Source organism: Takifugu flavidus, unplaced genomic scaffold (genome assembly GCF_003711565.1).
Source record: "Takifugu flavidus isolate HTHZ2018 unplaced genomic scaffold, ASM371156v2 ctg405, whole genome shotgun sequence".
Taxonomy (NCBI): Eukaryota; Metazoa; Chordata; class Actinopteri; order Tetraodontiformes; family Tetraodontidae; genus Takifugu; species Takifugu flavidus.
The window spans coordinates 36,668-59,718 of record NW_026622024.1 but is presented as its reverse complement, the minus strand read 5'-3'; the positions used below and the strand labels follow the sequence as shown (position 1 = coordinate 59,718).

At 43.8% G+C, this 23,051-nt stretch overlaps 1 protein-coding gene, 1 long non-coding RNA gene and 1 pseudogene across 3 annotated transcripts in view; 2 read left to right on the top strand and 1 right to left on the bottom strand.

The window, feature by feature from the left end:
- The first annotated feature begins 775 nt into the window (after positions 1–775).
- The window catches only part of LOC130520497 (NLR family CARD domain-containing protein 3-like), a 46,336-nt gene continuing 24,060 nt past the window's right edge, over positions 776–23,051 (top strand). The window contains exon 1 of one of the 2 annotated variants that reach the window (XM_057024197.1): positions 776–902. In XM_057024197.1, the coding sequence (XP_056880177.1) occupies positions 802–902 (101 nt within the window). In that variant the 5' untranslated portion in view covers positions 776–801. Of the gene's footprint in view, positions 903–22,402; positions 22,449–23,051 lie in introns of those variants that run through there. The other variant, XM_057024198.1, reaches the window with a different exon arrangement.
- LOC130520499 (uncharacterized) lies at positions 4,513–8,332 on the top strand. Its single transcript, XR_008948880.1, has 3 exons — positions 4,513–6,549; positions 6,755–6,928; positions 7,460–8,332. It is a non-coding gene; the product is annotated as an uncharacterized LOC130520499 (long non-coding RNA).
- LOC130520501 (5S ribosomal RNA) lies at positions 16,445–16,553 on the bottom strand (annotated as a pseudogene).

Here is a 23,051-nt window from a genome sequence, read left to right as displayed (position 1 = left end):
CTGACTGTCTTTTTTCTAGTGGGAAAAACAACGAATTGCAGTGAAAATTTAACATTAACAAGGTTTATTCCTTTAATTTTTCAGTTGGCGGGCCGGATTTAAAAGTTTAACGGGGCGTGTGGCCCCCGGGCCTTAGTTTGCCCATGCCTGTTCTAAGGACACCTTTAACTTCGGTATTGGACCTCAAGGCTCACCAAAGTAAGGTTTTCTGAACCACATAACTCTGCCTTAGAACATTTCACAACCATACAAAACATCATTTTGTGGGTATTAGCCTCCACTATCGTGAAAAATGAAATTCATCAGCTCTTTAAAATGAAACGGTGCACAGTCCTTTCACCATGTTGGCCTGTGGAAAACCAGTGTTGTCGGGCCGATGGACCAGCGTCCCCGTCGTTGCCGGACCACCGTTGGCCACCAGTTGGGTTTTGGGATCAAAGTGGGGGCGTTTCCTGTATCCGGTTCTCCTCACGGATCCATGACTACAACATGTTGCTGCAAGTGCAGAGACGTTTGCTCTGGAGAGAACTTTAGAGCACATTCAGTGCTGCAGGATGAGGGGCTGGAAAAGGTGCCAGTTCTTTTCTCACTGCAGGAAACAGTTAAAAAAGCAGCTTAAACTCTGAAAACATGAAAATTATACAGATACATCATTGAATTATTGATTCAGTTGTTATCCAGAATGGATTAGAAATGTTCCTGTTTGATAAAAATGCAGTGAATTGGGATTATTTAACTACAACCTCTACAGATTATTTACCTTCATCACAGTCTCATCACTATTTCTGATGTTTCCTCAGGATGGACGAGGACAGAGCAGAGTCCACAGTGCCCAGCTGTGTGTCCCTGAAGAGTGACCAGTCCAAAAATAGACTAATAGACTTCAGAAGTTCAGAGGAAATGTAAGAAAACTAAAGCGTGATGATGTGTTTGTGTGGCAGCTGTTAGTCACATTAACAGCAGCAGGTTGTGAGTTTATTATTGGAGATGTTTAACACTTAAACCTCAGACACTTATAGTTACAGACTTAATGTGAATATTGTTGATTAGAAACAAGAATCAGGTTAAACTGAAAGATGAATTCAGACATAAATGCTGGAACAATATTGAGTCTTGATCAGGTTCTTTCATCCTATAAATCAAAGGACTAATAGAGATGTGTTTCATAGTGAGAGGGGGGAGCACATCCTATCAAACTGGGACCAGTCAGCTCCACCAGGAGAGTCCTCTTGTTCACAATCTGGAAGCAGATCTGGAGATGCTGAAATGAAGCCCAAACAAAGTAAAACTGTTCAATATGAGATTTAATTTGTGATGTCATGAATTTGTAGTTGTGTTGATGATTTATTATAGATGGAAATCATTGGTTTACTTATGTTCAGGAAGTGATCTGCAGGAGGTGATAGAAGGTCATAAGATGAGTCTGAAGAGAAGATGTGAACATGTGACTGAAGGAACTCATGAAGCAGGAAGTGGAACCCTGCTGAACAAGATCTACACTGAGCTCTACATCACTGAGGGACAAAGTGAGGAGGTGGACACACAACATGAGGTGAGACAGCTTGAGAGAACCTCCAAGAAGAACATCCAGGACACTCCAATCAAGTGCCAGGATATCTTCAAAGTCTTATCTGAGCAACAGAGACACATCAGAGTGGTTCTGACCAACGGGTGTCGCCGGCGTTGGAAAAACCTTCTCAGTGCAGAAGTTCAGTCTGGACTGGGCAGAAGGTTTGCAGAACCAAGACATTAGTCTGGTGCTTCCGCTCTCATGCAGGGAGCTGAACTTGATCAGACATGAGCAGCACAGTCTTCTCTCACTGCTTCATGTTTTCCATCCAACATTACAGAAGATCAGAGCAGAAGATCTGACTGTCTGGAAACTTCTGTTCATCTTTGATGGCCTGGATGAAAGCAGATTTTCACTGGATTTCAACAAGCATCAGGTCATCTCTGATGTCACACAAGTATCGTCAGTTGACGTGCTCCTGGTGAACCTCATCCAGGGGAACCTGCTTCCCTCAGCTCTCATCTGGATCACCTCCAGACCTGCCGCAGCCTATCAGATTCCTCCCTCGTGTGTTGACAGGATCACAGAAGTACGAGGCTTCACTGACTCCCAGAAGGAGGAGTACTTCAGGAGGAGGTTCAGTGATGAAGATCTGTCCAAGAGAATCATCTCACACATCAAGGCCTCCAGGAGCCTCCACATCATGTGTCTGATCCCAGTTTTCTGCTGGATCACTGCTATAGTTCTGGAGGACATGATGACCAGAAGACCAGAGAGGAGAGCTGCCCCAAACCCTGACTGACCTCTACTCACACTTCCTGAGGGTTCAGATAAAGAGGAAGAAGCAGAAGTATGGAGGAAAGCAGAGACCAGAGGAACTGACTAAGGCTGATAAAGAACTCCTTCTGAAGTTGGGTCGGCTGGCGTTTGAACATCTGGAGAAAGGAAACATCATGTTCTACTCAGAAGACTGGAGCGATGTGGACTGGACGTCTCCGAGGTGTCGGTGTGCTCAGGAGTTTGTACAGAGATCTTCAAGAGAAAGAGTGTGATCTTCCAGAAATCAGTCTACTGCTTTGTTCATCTGAGCATTCAGGAGTTTCTGGCTGCCGTCTACATGTTCCACCGTGACACCAGGAAAGACACAGCGGTTATATATCAGTTCCTAAAATATTCTAAATCAGTCACATCTCTTGATGGCTTCCTCAGGAGAGAACTAATGAAATCTCTCAAAAGTGAAAATGGCCACCTGGACTTGTTTGTTCGCTTCCTTCATGGTCTCTCTCTGGAGTCCAATCAGAGGATCTTGGGTGGACTGTTGGATCAGAGGAACAGCCGCCCAAAAACCATCCAGAAAGTCCTCAACAACCTGAAGGAGGTGAACAGTGATACAATCTCCCCAGACAGAAGCATCAACATCTTCCACTGTCTGATGGAGATGAAGGATCAGTCAGTCCATCAGGAGATCCAAGAGTTCCTGAAGTCAGAGAAGAAATCAGAGAAGAGACTGTCAGAGATCCACTGTTCAGCTCTGGCCTACCTGCTGCAGATGTCAGAGGAGGTTCTGGATGAGCTGGAACCTGCTGCAGTACATCACCTCAGATGAGGGACGACGTCGCCTGATTCCAGCCGTGAGGAACTGCAAGGAAGTCGTGTAAGTAAAGATTTTTGGGGCTGGACATCGGCGTTTAAATCAAGCGAGTGGATCATGTCAGGTAGCAATACCCCCTCCAGTGGTCATTCCTTCAATTCTTTATCTCCATTGCAGCGTCCATAAATTAAAAAAACAACAATTCATCCAGAAATGTTCAACACTGGCTGGATATAAGTTCAAAGGTCAATCCAGACAAACCAACATAAGGCAGGAATAATAGGAGCCACAAGTGAACTGACTATCATGAAATTACTGTCATGTCATTAAATAACTTTTGTTTGTTTGTATACATCGTATTCAAACAACAGAAAAACACCTTTTAACTAATGACACGTGACTATTTTGCTTCATTTGTTCAACGTAAAAACAGCCGGCCTCGTTGGTTTAAATGGGTGTTTTAGGTCTTTGTGGCGGTTCCGTTTGGAGCCTTTATGTGACCCACAAAGTTGTTTGACCCTTTCCACACCCGTTAGGTGGCAACTTCATCACTAGCAACAAAAGGTGCAGTGAAAATGATTTGAAGGGAGACAGGCAGATATAACAGAAGCTGAGGGCAATCGATGCAACCAGAGACTCTGATGTCATCGATCGGATCGCTGAATTAAGACTTGACGCACGATCGTACAAATTGGATGAAATGCAAAATATCCAAAGAGCCGATAGACAGATACAAAGATGCACGTTTCTTTAAACCATTTGCTACAATCATTTTAAATATTGAGTAATTATGAGCTGTTCTAAAATAAGACAAATGTTAAGAATAATTCAGTTGCATTTCAGATCTGATGGTCGTTCAAACTGTTGCTCTACGGTGTTGAATTTAGCTTTTTGAGGAAATGAGCTACATTGTGTTGAGGTAGATTCTCAGATAAGTTGATTAGAAATCCCAAAGTTTGACTCACTATTTTTGTTTCATACACAACAGACTGTCTGGTGGTTTTCTTTCAAAGAGTCATTGGGAAGTTGTGGCCTCAGCAATGACGTCAAACCCTTCTCATCTACGGGAGCTGAGCTTAAGCTGGAACCTTAACCTGACAGATGCCGGAGTAAAGTTACTGTCTTCTGCAATGATGCATCCAAACTGCAGACTGGAGACGCTCAGGTCAGGAGGCCTCTGTTGCTCTTTTCTAAATTTCTTTACACTTTCTGCTTTTCTCTTCATTTTCAGACTTCGAAATGTGTTTTTATTTGCCCCATTTATTCCTTTTCCAGACTGAGTGACTGCTGGTTATCAGAGATCAGCTGTGACTCTCTGGCCTCGGCGCTGAGGTCCAATCCCTCCCATCTGAGGGTTCTGGAGCTGACTGAGACCAAGCTGCAGGATCCAGCAGTGAAGCTGCTCGTGGTGTTCTCCAGGATCCTCTCTGTGAGCTGGAGACTCTCAGGTCAGTCAGAGATGATCCAGTACTTTCCCAGGTGTAACTAGTTAGACAATAAATGTTTCCATGTTTGATCTTTGTTATAAACGTAGTGTTACAGTTCTCAGAAAAAGACCACACAGGACAGATTTGCAGTATTAAATTGGTTGTGGAAATCTGTCCCATGTGAGGATGGTCATCAATGACTAGAAAGGAAGTATCAGTTGTAGATTTGTCTTGTTTTATTTTAGGCTGGCCACAAAACCGCCCAAACATTCAGACCAATCAAAAATGGTTCTTCCTGTCTTTTAAAGATCAGAAGGAAAACTAGAAAACCCAAAAAGAAAGCTGCTGCAGTGTGCCATGCCCCTTCTCTCCTGAGAAAACCCATCCCAAAAAAGAGAAAAGCCCAAGTGTGAAGTGAGCGCCCTGTTAAACCTTGGTACCGAAAGCCTGCAGTCATTCTCATCTTAGGTGGCTTCATTCCAGCCAGAAGCCCAAACCTGCCTCCCTCTTAAAGGGGCAGCAGGTCAGTCCAACCACAGAAACCTTCATGAAGATCTGAAGCTTTCAGCATCCACAATTGTTGCACCTCACTTCCATTGGAGTCCAAATCAGAAGTCAACAAGTTGATTCTACACCGATTCTACACAATGCAATCATTTAAAAAGGTTTCCATCCATAAGTTTTCACACATTTTTAGATAAATCTGTTTGTTCATCGCCTCCTTCTGTTGTAATGGTCATTAAAGAAAATGACCTTATTTGAGTTTTTCTCCTCACAAATATGACTTTCTATGAACGATGCAATAAATGCAGCTTGCAATCTAAGACAATATGGAAGTAAGTGTATATAATAGTAGTGGAAGTAGCTCATAAAATAATACATTTGCTCTTCTCATCGAATCTTTCTATGTTATTAAAGAAAAACCTGCTCTTAGTCAACAACATCTAAGACATCAACCGAAAATCCTAATTTTATACAATCTAATATAAAACAGTAGAGAAGACTCTTTCTGCAGAGACACTGGTGGCAGGAATGCAGAAGTATCACCTGCTCAACTTGGAAGGTGGAGCAGAAACCACCAGCTGAGAAGGTCCTCAGCGAGAGGAAGTGGTGGAGAAGCATGAAACTTGCTAAGCTCCACCTCAGCTCCAGAGACGGGCTGAGCTGGAGCTGTGGCACCAGGTATCGCCCAGAAGAGCCTCCAACAAACGAGCTTTCTCTTGGGAGGAGAGGGCTTTGAATCTCAGCTCAGTGTGCTTGTCTCTAGTAGGTGGCAGCTGCACCTTTTCCTGAGGTCCTTGTTGATGCCCTGAGGGGAATTGATGCTCCTGCAATGTTTTCTGGCAGCATTGAGCTTGCAGTGGGGCAATCATACACACTGTGGGGGGGGCTCTCTTCCTTCTCTCATCTGGAGAACAAGTGACACCAGCTGCCAATCATTGTTGGAGAAATGTGCAGTCAGGGGAACTCTGCGTCCAGACTATAGCCACCCTTCCAGCATCCAGCAGTGTCTAAAACCTTTGATTTGGTTTCACCAGAGAGTGTAGGGATTGCAGGGTCGCTGCAGCATCGCCCACAAGCTGTCAGGAGTGGGTCGCTTTGTCCCAACTCCTGACAAGAGTTGAGTGCTATTGAGAAATGTGGTCTCACAAACTTGGAAGGTATTTTGACCCACACACACTTTACATACGGTGTAGATCTTGTCCAACCGCCCTGAAAGAACCCAAAATAGGAACATACGGCAGATAAGCCAGTGCAGGACCAGAGGTTTGTTGCTTGTAAGCTGTGTTTTGCTCTGGAACATGTTGATTTTTATTTGTCTTCTCTCAAAATAATTGTTATTCTAGACTAAGAGGCTGCAGGTTATCAGAGACCAGCTGTGATTCTGTGGCCTCAGCTCTGAGGTCCAATCCCTCCCATCTGAGAGAACTGGACCTGAGTGAGGCCAAGCTGAAGGATTCAGGAGTGAAGCGGCTCTGTTCTGGACTGGAGAGTCCAAACTGTAAACTGGAGAGGCTCAGGTCAGTCTTCATTTTTCTACCTATATACCAGCTGCTAAGATGGTGAAGTGAGGCTGTTCTCAACACTGCTGTGATGCACCACATTAAAAAATTCCTTGTAATATCGTGAATTCAGGTCTGACCCAACTAAGAACTAACGTAGGTTTAGTACTGACGCAGATCACATGCAGACCTGCACCGTATAACCTTATCCTGCATTTTTCAGATTAGAATACTGCAGCTTATCAGAGATCAGCTGTGACTCTCTGGCCTCGGCGCTGAGGTCCAATCCCTCCCATCTCAGAGAACTGGACCTGAGTGCGAACCACCTGAAGGATTCAGGAGTGGAGCTGCTCTGTGGTTTTCTCCACTTTCCAAACTGCCGACTGGAAACTCTGAGGTAAACACCATTCTCAAAAATGTCCATTATTCCATCCGAGGGTCCTCACACTTTCTGAGTGTGTGTGTTGTGCCCAGTTCCTTCAGGAGGGAGGGCCACACGGGGACCACTTATTCATGATAAATTGATTTAAGGACAATGAAAAAGCCCACAGATGGTAACCAAAATTAGACAAAACTAGGTGAGGGTGCCTGGTAGACACCAGCCAACGAGGAGGGAGATGGTGAGGGAGACAGGAAGTCATCTAAGACAGGTTGTGCCTTTAAAGATGAGCCACAGGTGAGATGGATCTCCATGATGAGATGGGAGGGAAAGAGGTGGGAGAACCTGGGAAGAGTGAGGGCCAGAACAATATATATTCTCCTTTGGAACAGTGCAAACCTGAGAGGTTGGAATTGTGGTAATTACATATTACTATCATTTTTTAACCTGTAACTAAATTAAATATTTACAGTTCATGCCTTTGATTAACCTTTCAGATTAATACTGGTTTCACTTATAACCTTATAAAAGTTTCCCTTCTTTATTTAGATTAATGCGCTGCAGCTTATCAGAGATCAGCTGTGGCTCTCTGGCCTCGGCGCTGAGGTCCAATCCCTCCCATCTCAGAGAACTGGACCTCAGGTTCAACAATCTGCAGGATTCAGGAGTGAAGCTGCTGTCTGATCTCGTAGAGAATCCACACTATGGGCTGAAGACATTGAGTCAGTAGCTGGTAGAAGCCAGTCAACTCCCGCTCATCTGCTGCATCACTCACTGACCACTGGTGAAGAGCATCTGTGGAAACATCTGCCGTCTACTCCCTCCATAGATGAAAAATTCCGTTTTTAAAAAGCGCTGGCGGACTTTCAGGAGATCAGTCGATGGTCGACAAAGCAGAAGCAGCTTCGCCTTGAAGTTAAATTAGTTCCTGGTATCACACAATGCATCTTTATAAAGTTCTAAATGGCTCCTCGGCCACTCTTATAAGCATGGAAACATTCTCTTAATTGTCTCTTCAAATGTCTGTATTATACGTTACTATTTTACATCATGCCTTCAGAATCTTTAGGGTTTAGTATTTACTGTCTCTGTGACATGGAGCATTGGAATATTTCAGCTGCAGCCAGCAAAAACCCATCAGAATGACGGCTATCGGTGGGAACCGCAGGTCATTTGACTTTAGTCAGTCTGTTCAATGTTATAGGATTTGATTGCAATCTAATAAAAACTATGAATAAATGTGGGAAATAGGAAATAAAAAAAAGAAGCAAAATGACCAAATAAATCTCCCATGAATACTGTAAATTTAAAGATGTCAAGAATGGAATATCAGCTTAAATGGAATCAAACATAAAGTGAAAAGGCCTCCTTTAAGTTTACTGCAAAAATAAACACAAAATCAAGAGCGACACGCGCCAAAAACGTCTCATTCTCTCTTCTGTCTCCACTCATTCTTTTATATTCTCTTAAGATAATGGGGACGGGGTCGCGTGATAACAAAACAACCTAATTGGGGACTATATTTTTGTTGCAAGAACTTTGGCTCTTCAGAAATTTCTATGTTGGTTTCCACAGATTGTGCATCCACTAGAAACTCAGTGTTTTTGAGGAACTACCAGGAGTGGCTGGAGTGGAGGCCAATGACGCTATAGCTACATATAGCTACATATAGATCACCGTTATCCTCAACCCAAAAGACCACCAGTTGGCGCAGCAATACTAAAGATAGGAGGTTGTGGTCGTTGCGCAGACGCGGAGTGATATCACGCACAAACCTGCCCTATGTTCTATATACCGTATGTTCGCGACCAAAGGGCGCACCGTATTAAAAGGTGCAGCCTCAGTTACGGGTGCTATTTCTGTATTTAACACATACATCAGGCGCTCCGGATTATAGGGCGCAGGCATGGTAAAACATACCGCTACCATAGCTTAAAACATGCATGCTAGCGCGTATTTAGCAATTTTGCAAAAGCCGGCAAGTTGAACAACCGACAACAATGTTTCCAAAATTAAAATTTTCGTATTTTTCGTATTTTGTTATTAAACCCCGGAGGGCTGAAGCAGGACCGCTGTTAAAAATGTATCAGTCCGCGCTTCCAGTTCTGGTGCAACGTCCAGTTCTAAATGTATGAATCCGCGTATTGATGTTTCAACGTCCCATCAGTAAAGGGACAGATTTGGATATAGTCCCCCTGAGGTGGTGTTTTTAGAGCAGTTCTTAACAACTTCTCTTTGCCTGATAAGAGGTCCAAACATTATTTCACTTCCCTATAAAATACTCTAAAATTTGCCATTCAAGATCAGATACCAGCAGGTATAATTCATCCTCTAAATTTTCACAATTTCTTATTCTGTCAGGCTGTTTTTAAACCTTTGGCAACATCAAATAAAGTACTCAACTGGTATTATGTCAGGCTGGTTTACATCCCATTAAAGAAGCCAGCAGAAATAAAGCACAACAGTTACACAGACGACGCAAAATAATATAGAGGATATAAAAAACAGTGTTGAGATGGGTTTGTGTCACTTTAGTAAAATCAAAGCATTTTTCTTTATGTGCCAGCAATGAACACAATCTAAGAAGTCTTTGACACTAAACATATGGAGCTCCTATAGAACAAACTAAAGATTTGTTGTTATTAACATAAAGAAATGCAACATTTCCCCAAGAGAAACGATGGCGATGGAAAAAGCCCTGGCTGTGTGCAACCTTAAAAGAAGACATCTATGTATGACCAGCAGCAAAACCTATCCTACCAAAAGATCTGTATAAATGGGCCGCTATATTGAGCCATGGTGTAACACATGTCTCAACAGGAGGGACGTTAGGACAGATACAGCAGCATTATACAACCTATGGCTTTACCGTATTGGCCCGAATATAAGACGGTGTTTTTTGCATTGAAATAAGACTGAAAAAGTGGGGGTCGTCTTACATTCGGGGTCTAGACATTATACCCATTCACAACGCTAGATGGCGCCAGATATCTTTGCTGTTGTTTATGATCTTCACCACAGGAGTCATCACGTGCGATTGCTGAACTTAACTCCCCAGGCCAAAGCGAACCCCTGTCACGAAGAATAAAAATAAAAATAGCGGTAAGAAAGAAAAGAGAAGAAAATAAGAGAAGAGATTAACAGAAAATAGAGAAACGTAGCGACAATCTGGAGAAGTGGGTCGAAGATCGGCCAGGTTAACCGGCAGCTGAGGAGAAGTTATGATGCAAACTTCAAGATGATGGTGATAAATGAGGCGGAGTCTTCAAACAATTGCAAAGCGGCTGTGAAATATGGTGTCACGGAGTGTAATGTACGGAGATGGAGAGCTCAAAAAGATGGCCTAAAAAATGCTCACAGTCAGAGAAAAGCCTTCCGTGGTCCTCAGAGCGGCCGCTTCCAAGAGCTCGACAGGAGGGTGTGCGCGTACGTGGACGAGAAACGAAAGGACGGGACGCCCATCAGCAGAGCTGTCATTCAGCTCAAGGCCGTGGAAATAGCCAAAGAGCTGAACATTCCCACGGCTGAGTTCAGAGCGAGCCTCGGCTGGTGGAAAAGAATGATGCGGCGTAACGGACTAACGCTGCGACGCAGAACAAGTCTAGCCCAGCGCCTGCCCTCTGACTCTGGAGAGCTGTTGTCTCCTCTCAGCGCTATGTGATCAACTTAAGGAAAAGCACTCTCACCCACTGGATCAGGTTGGCAATGCTGATCAGACACCTGTGTTTTTGACATGCCAACACCTGTCACTGTACACGAGAAAGGTGAGAAATCTGTTATTATAAAATCCACTGGAAATGAGAAGAGCCGCGTTACCGTCATGTTAGCCTGCCTCGCAGACGGAACCAAGCTCCCTCCGTATGTGGTTTTAAAGCGTAAGACAGTGCCTAAGGAGGCGATGCCAGCTGGCATTATTGTACATGCCCAGGAAAAGGGCTGGATGGAGACCGAGCTTGTAGTGGACTGGCTCAAGGTTGTGTGGGGCAGACGGCGTGGGGGACTCAGAAAAAAGAGGAACATGCGGATTTTGGATGCATTTTGTGGACACTTGTCTGATCCAGTCAAAAAACAAGTGAAGGCGATGAACGCGACTTGGTGATCATTCCGGGGGGGGGGAATAACAAGTCAGCTGCAGGTGTTGGATGTTGTGGTCAACAAACCATTCAAAGACAATCTGCCAAAGAAATCCACAGAGTGGCTCCTGTCTGGTGATCACGCACTCACACCGACAGGAGAGATCCAGAAGCCTCCGGTACGTTTGCTCTGTGAGTGGATCCTCCACGCGTGGGATGCAGTTTCCCCAAAGAGCATCATCCACGGGTTTAAGAAATGTTGCCTATCAAATGCCCTGGGGCAGTGAGGATGACGTGCTGTGGGAGGAGCCAGAGGATGTTTGTGAGGAGTAATGTTCTGACATGACAGAGCTCAGCGACTCTCAAGTTTAAACCAGTTTGCATTATTTTAACGCAATGTTTTTCCTTATTCAGATTTGTTTCAAGACTACAGCTACAGTTAGACTTCACTTTGATGGTTAATGCAGTTATTGCAATTTTGTTGTTTTATCACAGTAGATTGGTTTATTTACATTTCAAAAACCAGAAGCCGTTCATTTACAAATGTGATTGCACTTTAGTTTACATATTTAAATGTTCAGATATTAAGATGTGATAGACAGTTTTTGCATGATTTGAATGAGGCAAAATAACATGCTTTTTCTCTCGAATATATTGTTATAATCATTTGTTTCAGGTGTACTGTAATTATTTTCTGTATAAAAATTAAATTTGGTGTTCAAAAAGTCTTTTTTCAAACTTGAGTCTTGAAAAAGAGGGGGTCGTCTTATATTCGGGCCAATACGGTAATTCTTATTCAAAAAAAATTTGTAGAACATGTCTGACGTGTGCAAGACACAATTCACAAGGAAATCTGAGACCAAGGAGAGGAAAATTCCTGCTCCCCAATATCCATTCCAAACTATACATATGGACTTCATAGAATTAAATAAAAGTGAAGGGAAAAATACTGTCTAGTCATAATAGATGCATTTTCAAAATGGATAGAACTATTTCCATCAAAAAACCCAGATGCGCTAACAGTTGCTAAAGCACTCTGCAAAGATATCATACCCAGATATGGTATCCCAGAAAAAAATTACTGTGATAATGGTACTCATTTTGTAAATCAAGTTGTTAAAAAGATCAGTGTTATGTTTCATATTGATTTAAAACACCATTGCTCCTATCATCCTCAGAGCGCAGGCTTAGTTGAAAGAACTAACGGCACTATTAAAAACAGACTGAAGAAATGCATGGAAGAGACGGGGAGACCGTGGACAATGTGTTGATTTGGCTAAGCTCTATATAAACATTACAAGCACCGCAGGCCTAACTCCTTATGAGGTCTTATTTGGAAGACCGTACAGGCTTCCTCAGTTCACAAACTACTGGGAGACAAATGATGAGTCTAATCTAGCTGATTACATGAGAAGAATGTTAGAAAAACAAAAGCAAGGTCATGAAACTGAGACGCCCTCTGTCTCCCAACAGAACGGTGGAGCCAGGCGACTGGGTCCTAGTGAGGAGCGTAAAAAAGAAACACTGGTATTCACCTGAGTGGGAAGGACCTGACCAAGTTCTTTTGTACACCTACTGCTGCTAAATAGCTGAAAGATCAACCTGGGTACACCTCAGTCACTGCAAGAAGGTCATTTCTGTGGAAAACTCCGACCGGGAAGGTGATGCAAAGTCTGATAATAGGGTGGACTTAGACGAGTAGAGTCTGGGTAGACCCGAAAGTCAGTGAAGGTTTCAGAGCCGCCGACTCACTTAGGGAGGCTACTTCAACAGGTTATGGTCCATAGATAGTGTACCGATTTCATAAACTTCACAAGGACAGCAGCGGGTAAAATAAACAAAAGATATTTTTAAAAAAATTAAAAAAGAGAGCGAAATCCAGAGGATCGGCTGATGCTGTAGCATATTAGCCTCGGTGCTAACTGTAATCATAGTATTCCTGATAAACATAATAGTTATACAAGGTTAAGTTCAAATGACTCCCATGTGGCTACAGAGTGCAATTAAATGTGTGTTTTTTCTTCATATGCGTGTTTTTATTTGTATTATACCTCTGGAAACCCCCAGGTCTAAGATTGAACGTTACCAAAATATGGCATGGCAAGCAAAGTGTAAATAACCACCTAAAGGACCAATGTGACTGCAGCAGCGTTCCTTCCATAGCACCACAGGTGTGTCTGCCATCAAATGCAAGCACAACCGTGACAGTTCCTTTCACCAGCCTTAGCAGAGCTAGCATCCTGGGTAGAAACAACGCTGCAGCATGGAAAGATTATCCATGGCCTGTAACTAGCAGCAGGGCAGCTCTTATGCTGTATTTGACCTGGAAGCTTTTCATTCACCTGAAGCTCAACAGCTCTGTTATTTTAGCTTCACGTCTTTAGCACCTCTTTAATCGCTTGTTCATTTGTTGCACCCTGCTGCTCATGCATGCATTATAAGGTTCTGAAGTTGTGTCTCTGTTAGTTATTTTATTTCTGGTGGTGGTGTGGGGATGAGAGACTGTTTGATACGTTGCCTATGAGAGCTACAGGACTATGTGCTTAAAAACACTTCTTATGCTAATTTCTGTTTTTCCCTACGTCGGCTGATCAATTAGTCACTCACACGCATAGATTTATGCCTGAACAGTGGCGTCGTAATAAAAGATCTGCATGGCAATCTGAAAATGTTCCTACGTATAATGTTCCTACATGTATTGATGCTATCGGTGTTCACACAGCAGTGTTCCAGATGAGCATAAATTAGTGGATCAAGCAGCTGCTGGTTTTGAATCTTCTATCTGTTGGTGGTGTACAATAAATAAGAACGTAGACAGGATCAACTACATCCATTACAATGTTCAACGTTTAGGAAATTGGACTCAGAGCGGTTTTGAGGCTGTTCATAGCCAACTGTCGGCTACTTCCCTTATGGCATTCCAGAACAGGATCGCAGTGGATATGTTGTTAGCTGAGAAAGGTGGTGTGTGTGTGCTGTGTTCGGAGGTCAATGTTGCACCTTCATTCCTAACAACACTGCGTTGGATGGGAGTCTCACACTGGCCATAGAAGGCCTTCACACCCTGAACAGCAAGATGAAGGAGCACTCAGGAGCAAAGACCGCGATGTGGGACGGATGGATGAATGTGTTTGGGAAGTATAAGACATTGGTTCCATCTATCCTGATTTCTGGAGCTGTTTTTGCTGCAATCCTGACCTTGTGTGGATGTTGTTGTGTTCCCTGCCTGCGTCCTCTTATTAACCGCCTTATCACCACAGCTGTCGCTCCCATGGAAAACCGTATGGACGAGTTGTATCCCTTAATCAGCAGACAAGAACCGGATTTGACTACAGACTCTGAAGACTGTGAGGGAATTGAGCTAATTTTCCAGAGTGTAAATGTATTTGTGTTCATAAACAGGACTTTGAAAATCTCCTGGAAGAGGTTGTTAAATGGCTGAGAATTTGAAGCAAATATGTGATAAACAGGAGGGAAATGTTAGATCCATTATATTAAAGTTCTCTCTTATTTGCTTTCACCTTGTTATATTCTTTATTCCTGTTATATTGTTCCTCATTACTTAATGTTTCTTATTATTTGCTAATGCTTCATGTTCATGATGCTTGATGTGTCAACTCGAACTTCTCTGGTCAAGGAGCTGGGTTAGGGTTAGGGCCTGACCCAGGAGCTGGGTTAGGGTTAGGGCCTGACCCAGGAGGTGGGTTAGGGTTAGGGCCTGACCCAGGAGCTGGGTTAGGGTTAGGGCCTGACCCAGGAGGTGGGTTAGGGTTAGGGCCTGACAATGACCCAGGAGCTGGGTTAGGGTTAGGGCATGACCCAGGAGCTGGGTTAGGGTTAGGGCCTGACCCAGGAGGAGTTCTTTTAATCTGTCTGCTATGGAAGAATGTGCTGTGTGCGAGCTAAGCTAATCAAATCAGTGAAGGCCTACGTATAATCTCACCATTATGACTCACAGTCTTTTGCTTTGTTTGGGACCTGCTATCTTGTGTCCCCCCCCCCCCCTTAGACACATTTGACTTCTGTAACTAGGGACCTCCTAATCTCAATAAAAGAAGGATGGCGGGAGGTGTGCGTCAGAACGAGTTGGAGATCTGGAACTGAGCACATCTCTCCGTTCTCCTTGCAAGTAAAATTCAAAACTGTTGTCTTTGCCTCATTTGTGTTTCTCGTGTTTCAGGTCGTTTGAAGCTAACACGACCAGGACCAGGACCAGGCTCAGGACAGGAAGAGCAGAAACTGGGGTGAAGTTCCTCCTCTCACCACTGGGGGGAAGTGTTGTCAAGCGGCAGGACGTACATTTTCTGCTTTCCTCTTCATTTTCAGATTTAGAAATGTGTTTTTATTTGCCCCATTTATTCCTTTTCCAGGCTGTGGGACTGCAATTCATCAGAGATCAGCTGTGACTCTCTTGCCTCGGCGCTGAGGTCCAACCCCTCCCATCTGAGAGAACTGGACCTGAGTGTTCCATTCCGTTCTGTCTTGGTTTACTCGGTTGAAGCATTTCACACACACCACTTTTTACCATAGCTTCTTATTGGAATACATTGTAGCCGACATGCACGGCATGGCCAACCGGCATTTATGTTACAATTAGTTCCACCCAAGTAAACAACGCGCGTCATATTGCCTCACCGTGTCACCTCCCGTCTGTTTAACGTTGCCCAAAGAATCACACTCACACTATGGCTGTTTAAAAGCATCAAGGTTTATTTGTTTGTCATTTACCAAAAGCACCAATATTTCAATAGCTCACCAGCAGGACATACTTCCTGGTTCGGGGAAACCGATGGACTGCTCAATGATTGTATCCATGGAGGGGTTTCGCGAGGTGCTACGGCACAATCTATTTTAGCGGGGGTGTTTTAGAAGAGTAAGTTGAACATGTATTTTACTATGCACTGGGTGGTTTTGATGGTGGAAATTTGTTTTGGGCGTTTTACGCATATTTTATATTTTCTGTTCGATTGTTATTTTGAGTTTGTAAATGTATTAGTTAGCGTAATAATTTTGATAATTGGTTTCACCTGTAGGAGGGCTACAGCTATAGAAGCCCTGGAGTAAGCCCCAGACGGGGTGGGATGTTGAGTTGGTTGGTTGTTATTTTGGAGAAAAAAGAATTGTTGGAGAAAGAGTCAAAGTTGTGGTGTGTAAAAGTGTGCAGGGTCTGTATGTTATTGTATGGATTCAACCTGGCATCTTCTGACACCACTTTATTTTTGGAAAATAAAAATAAATTTTTGGAGTAAAGAAGCTCCCGTCTCCCTCTGTCACCTCCACCGCCGATCATCCTTGCGACACACACACACACACACACTCATAAAATATTAAATCTAAAACGATGTACAATAGTGCAACATTAAATCTCAATGTTAGAAGTACTTAAGAAGTGAATAACATCTGGCTGGATAATTATCAGGAACACTGGCGGCCTCTGCTGACCCAGTGGAGGAGTGCAAAAAGCTTACAGCACCTGGTATTCCCAGGCGGTCTCCCATCCAAGTACTAACCAGGCCCGACCCTGCTTAGCTTCCGAGATCGGGCGTTCTCAGGGTGGTATGGCCGTAAGCGAGAGCAGCCGCAAGAAAATGGCCTTTTGAAGTTAATACAACTCAAACTTATTTTCTTGAAACACTTATTCTGGTGGAGGTTGTCCATTTTGCTTTGTCACAGTCCAAACGTCAATGTTGGAGCAGCCTCCAATCCATTCCCCCCAAAAAGAAAAGGCTATATAGCCTATGAGCATCATATCATCAAATCTGCCTAGAACGGCTCTTGGATGAGAGGTGAAACGTCTTCAAAAAAAATCAAACAAGATTCAACTCCAATAAATGAAATCAAGTTAAAAGCAATGTGCCATGGCCAGGGATCGATCCCGGGCCGGTGCGGGCCAGTCGAGAATCGCTGTAACAGACAACCTGATTGAAACCTCCTGAAGACCCCAGAGGGAGAGTTCGAATCCCGCTTTGGGCATTATCAAAGAGAAGATATTTGATTGAAAAATTCACCATCATAAAAATGTTTAAAGAGCAAAGCAGTGTCTGTGAGGTTTATGAGCCACAAATGCTGCTCTTTTTAGGAGCACAGCAGTCAATTAAACTGTAGTTTGTGTCATAGCATAGTTTTATTGACAAATTCTAAATTGCAAGTCGCAGATATGAACAGGGAAATGCTACGTTATCTGCTTATTCTGTTACAAATATTCTGATGAGATAGGTGGGGAGTTAATTCAGTTGGGGATAGACAGATGGAATATTAGTGTTGTTAGTATGATACTTGAGTTCTTTAGATATTGTTTTCAATTCCGGACTCTGCCGCCTTGAGTTGGCTTTTGCGACGACCGCTCATAGTAGGAGCCCCGTCTGTAGTCACTGATACCAGCTTTTGCAGCGGCACTTTTTTCTCCACCAAAAACTCCTTCACCGCGTTATATGTGTCAACTCCCCTCGTTATATGTGTCAACTCCCCTCGTTATATGTGTCAACTCCCCTCGTTATATGTGTCAACTCCCCTCGTTATATGTGTCAACTCCCCTCGTTATATATGTCAACTCCCCTCGTAGTTGTCTTTAGGGGCAGTAGTGTGAGAAGTTCTTCTCTTGAGGAGAAAGAAACTTTCGTGGTGAAAATGATCTGTCTTCTTTCTTTTTTCTGCCATCTTTTTATGGGTCAGTCGTCTCCTCGTTTTGGCTGCGCCCGCTCGGCTGTTTGGTCGTAGCGATCTGCGTAGACGCTACGTTTTGGTCATGCACATCATACTGACCTTTGAACTATACTAGGTCATAGTTTATTAAACATTTTTTAAAGTTTTTTTTAATATATTGTTATTTCCAGTTTATGTGTGATTTAAACAAGAATAGCAAACAAAATAAATGAGATGCAGCTCATTGGTCAGTGGTGCCATTTGAGCTAATTTTAGAACAGGCCGATGGGCGACTCATATGGTTCTGACGGGCGACCGGGTGCCCACGGGCAACGTGTTGGTGACCCCTGGTCTAGTGAACCAAACTGAACCAACTGAAAACCTCACAAATATTTTACAATATGATCAGATTAATAAAGCAATAGTTTCTTATGGCTCTGTCAGTCATTTTTAATTTTCAAGAGGCACAAAAGACAAATTTGCTTTCTATAAAAATCCCCATAACATGAACATTAAATGAATGAAGCGGTATTATTCAAGGCACCATCAGTAGATTTTCTCATTTAGCAAAAGTGGGCTAAATTTACCTTTAACTTTTAAACTTGAGCTGAGTAATAATTGTAAATGTGTTATTGCAGCTTAATGTTCACTTGTTTGAGGCTGATACTTGGTGGTGTCTCATCTTTTGGACGAGTTCATCAATGTTGGGGGTCCGGCTCTGAGCTGAGGAACTCCTCACAATTGAGTGAAGGTGTTCAGCAGGAAGTCCACTTCTGTGTGATGTTTTGTTCAGCTTCATCAAAGAAAGCAGTTGTTCCCGCAGGTCTGTGCTGCCAAACACAGGCAACGTTGGAGCAGCCTGGATGTGTGTCGGGGAGGAAACGGGCAAACTCCGCAGCACCCACTGCCCCATGTGTTGCCTTCAGGGCATCACTGCATTGGAGCTCAATCACCTCCATTTGGAGCTTTGGTGCTGAGCTTTCCACCTCAACCTCAAACGGACGGCTGAGCAGTTCAAACCTGCTTTTTGGTGCTTTTAAGTCAGTTTTAAGTCAGTGACTCGGCGTGGGAAGTCAGCGGTGAGAACACTCATTTAATCAGCAAACTGTGCGCTCGGGAACACGCTGGTAGAGAGCTTCTCTTTCAGGGTCTGGCAGCTGGGAAAGTGGCTCAAGTTTCCTTTGTGCATCTGTGCCTCCCACAGAGTGCGTTTGGTTCTAAAGGCCTTCACTGTACTGTACATATCAGAGGGGACACCACCCCGACCCTGCAGCTGCAGCTTCATTGCATTCAGATGACTCGGAATGTCCCACAGAAAAGCCGTTTCACACAAGAACCTTTGGTCTGGGAGCTGAGTTGTGTCTTTCCCTTTGCTGTCCAAGAACATCCGATCTCCTCAGGAAGCTGGAAACATCTTTGCAGCACCTTTCCCTGGCTTAGCCATCGCACCTCAGTGTGATGGGGCAAATCACCACGCTGCGTTTGCCACTGGCTCAGAAACGCCTTGAACTGGCGCTGAATTAAACCTTTGGCTCTGATAAAGTTCCCTGCGTGCGTGATGGTGAACATTCCATGTTCCATGTTCAGGGCTTCAGCACACAACGATTCCAGGTGTATGATGCAATGATGAGCTGTCAGTTCAGCCGTAACGTTTTCCTCCTGCATCTTCTCCCGTATCTTGGCCACCAGTCCACTCCTGTGTCCACACATGGCAGCTGCTCCGTCTGTTGTCCAACCCACCAGTTTTTCCCGAGGCAGCTCCGTCTCATTTCCACATCTTGACACCTCTTCATACAAATCCTGTCCTGTGGTTGTGCCGTGCACAGGACGTAACGCCAGAAACTCCTCTGTCACGTTGAGGCTGGAGTCCCCTCTAATGTCGCTGCTCTCATCCACAGCCAGGGAAGATGCCATGAAATCTTTCCCCTTTTTCTCCAGCTGCTCTTTTAGATTGAGGGACAACAATGGTGTTTCTGCTCAGGCTCCCGTTTCAAAAGAGTTGCCTTTTGTCTGGGCAAACTTGCTCACAAACTTTAAGCATGCAGTGTTTGATGGAATCCCCCTCTGGAAATGGCCGGGCTGATTGAGCGATCTCTTCTGCCAGAATCAAACTGGCCTTGACAGCAGCCTCGCTTTGAGATTTGGCTTTTCTGAACAGAGCCTGTCCAGATTTGAGGCCTGGTTTTAATTCCTCAACCTTCTGTAGCTTTTGTTCCATGTCCATATTCTTGTCTTTGTCCGCGTGTTTAGCTTCATGATGCCGTCTCAGATGATATTCTTTCATTACCGCCACCCTTTCTCCACACAGAAGACACCCAGGTTTCCCAGCTGCCTCCGTGAACATGTGCTCCCACTCCCACCTTGTTTGAACCCCCGGTTCTCAGTGTCCACCTTCCGTTTTGCCATTTTATGGGTATCTGAAAGTTAACTTTTGCTGTTATGCTAATACTACTGATAAATAATTAAATGAAGCCACCTCCCGCTCAGACTGTCACCGTTGCATTGTGGGAAATGTAGTATTGGCCTGTGTAAAACATCTGCGGCCTGCGGGCCGGTTCTAATAATAAATCAATATCATCCCGGGGGCCATAGAAAACCCTCGACCTTGACTCTGACATATGAGCTTTAAATGATTTCTTTTGACTTCCATTTATTTGGCTGTTTGGATATCATCTTTGCTAGTGTGTGTGTGCACGCGCACGCTCTATGGAACTGGCATAAAGGATGTTAAAATTAGTCTAAATTAGTCTAAATTAAATAAAAATTCATCCATTCATCATTCCGAACAGGCGGTGTTTGATTAGAAACTCTTTCTGAACTCTGGTGCTCTGAAACATCTCCGCTTCCATTTTCAGCTGTTTTTATTCTCAATAACATCAAATCATCCATCCATCCAAGTCGTGGTCCTGTTGGACCACCAAAGGACAAACACCTTCCATTTAGCACGGACAAAAAAACCCAAATCCTGTTTAGCAATGAAGCTGTGGGGAGAGTTTGAGGAGCGTTTTTGAGGAACACGCTGCCATATTGGGTCCAAGCTGCTGGGGTTTTTGTTGTTTCCAGGTGAATCGGTGGGCAGCGGCGTTACCGCCTGTCTCTGCCCCCCCCCCCCTCTCTCCCCGTGGTCGTGGTCACGCCGGGCATCTTTACTGGTCCCGTTTTAAACAGGTTCTGTTGGGAACAGGTGTTCTCCAGAACTGTATTCCAGGCTGCTGTGCTGAAGGGCTGTTTTCAGTAGCAATAGAGCCAGAGTGTGCCTGCTCCATATGAACCCCCCCAGGCCGTGCTTTCCTCCTGGCTGAGCCATAATCAGCTCTGGATGGACTGGTTCACGCTTGGACTGAGTCAAGATTGATAGCTTGACTGATTCTTACAGTTTTTGATCAAACCCCCATCTGCTGATTCCAGGAGATCTTTAAAGGATCTCAGAGCTTCAGATCTATGAAGCCTGCTCAGCCCCCGGCAGCGCTGATGAAACCATTTCATTCCTTCAAAAAAGCAGAACATGAAGCTCCAGAAAAGGTTTTTGGATCAAGTTTCCAACAGAACGAGGACAAGTGGGTAAAAGCGCCACTTTAAAGCCTCCAGGCCTCAGGAAACATCCACCTTTAGGATGCCTGACATTAGAGGATCATGATCATCATCATGTTCCATGCTTTTCCTTCTGCAACAGTTCATCACACCTGCTCAGGGAAACCTCGGTGTAAAGGAGGTGAAGCCGTGCCTCAGTGACTCTACTTTGGTGTTTTAGAAACTAACAGTTATTAGATGAATATACAGTGTGCACGTACGCGCACACGTGTGTATAAACACTTAATACACGCGTGTGTGTGGATGTAGACTTTTTAGTACTTTGGGTTCATAGACTTTTTAGTATTTTGCAGATACGTGTCTGTATATAAACCAGATCCTCCTGTAATAAAGAACTAAAGGCTGACTGTTGTCACGTGACCCCTCTCCGTCTGTGTCCGATGATGGAACCTGCCTGGAACATCTGGTCCACAGAAAAAGCAGAACAGCTCACAGAACTGGTCCAGTTTAGACCCAAAAATGACAATAAATAATGAAAATGTGTGACGCAGTAGAACAATGGACAAACTTTCTATTGGTCATTGACAGTTTCACTCATTTTCATCAGAATTCATCAAAAATATTCAAACCAACAAACTACACATCGAACCGCAGAGTTTAGAGCTTAAAGGGAGCGACAGGTGAAGATTTAAAGCTCAACGCAGCTGAAGAAGTTCCAAAAAGGAGAAATATCATGTGATGCTTTACCGCCACCCGGTGGACACGCGTGGAACTGCAGACAATAGTTAAACGCGCTCCGACACATTCTGACCTCTGCTGCTCCTCCTGGACTCCAGGGCTGCAGAAATATGCTGCTTTTACAAGTCTTTCAAAATCTGAAGCATCATAAATCTTATTTAGTTAACGAGGTTGAATAATGGTGGAGAATGGTGTCCGAAAAGCGTCTTTATTTTAAAGTGAACAAGAACAGTGCGGTCCGCGTTCACAGAGAGGCGGAGAGACCTCGCTGAGTCCAAAACAAGTCCGCTAGGAAAACTAATAGTCAAGCCACAGAAGTCAGGGTTTGGCGATGAGGACGAAAACACTCGGGAGTTCTGTCCTTAAATCTAACGGCAGATTGAAGAGAGACCGCAGGTGCGTGTGTCTGCGGGGCCACTGTGGCTGATGAGCGGCTCCTCCACGCCCCCTGCAGGTAGACACCAGCAACAACGGTCCCAGAAACTGGGAACCCAACAAACGAGTTTTTCAAAGTATTCCTTTCAGACTAAGCAGGAAGACTGAAGACCGACAAGGTGAGTGTAAACGAATAGCATTATTGAAAAGAATTGACAGTTGTGTTTGGAGATAAAATCAAGATTTGAATCAATGAGACTTCATTGAGTTAATGAGTTTCAGCACAAAACATCGTTATACATTATAAATGAATAGGTCTTATTTAACTTTCTTATAGTCTGGCTTTAGTTATAGTTGAATAGTCTTTCTAAGTGAAGTTTAGTTTATTTTTCTGCTCTTTGCTACTGATTCTAAAAGAACTTTAAACCCTCCCAGAACGCTTTAATGGTAGTAATGTATATGCCATAAGGCTGTTGATTAGGTTTTAAAAGTTAAAGTGAAAGTATTCTGTTCAGACGAAGCAGGAAGAGCGACATTTTTGTGACAGGTGAAAAGCTCTTAGATTTATTAGAGTTGTTCAACTGTCCAGGTTACAGCTGGATATTTTGGTATTATTTAAGACAAAAAACTTTAAAAATAACATCCACATAATAATAAATAATAAATAATAAATAATAATAATAAATACATCCACACAGGATCACAGGACACCAACAGGATTTTGGGTTCATGTTGCACGTTTTCTCACAGTGGTTTATTGTTCTATGTTGTGGAACCACTGT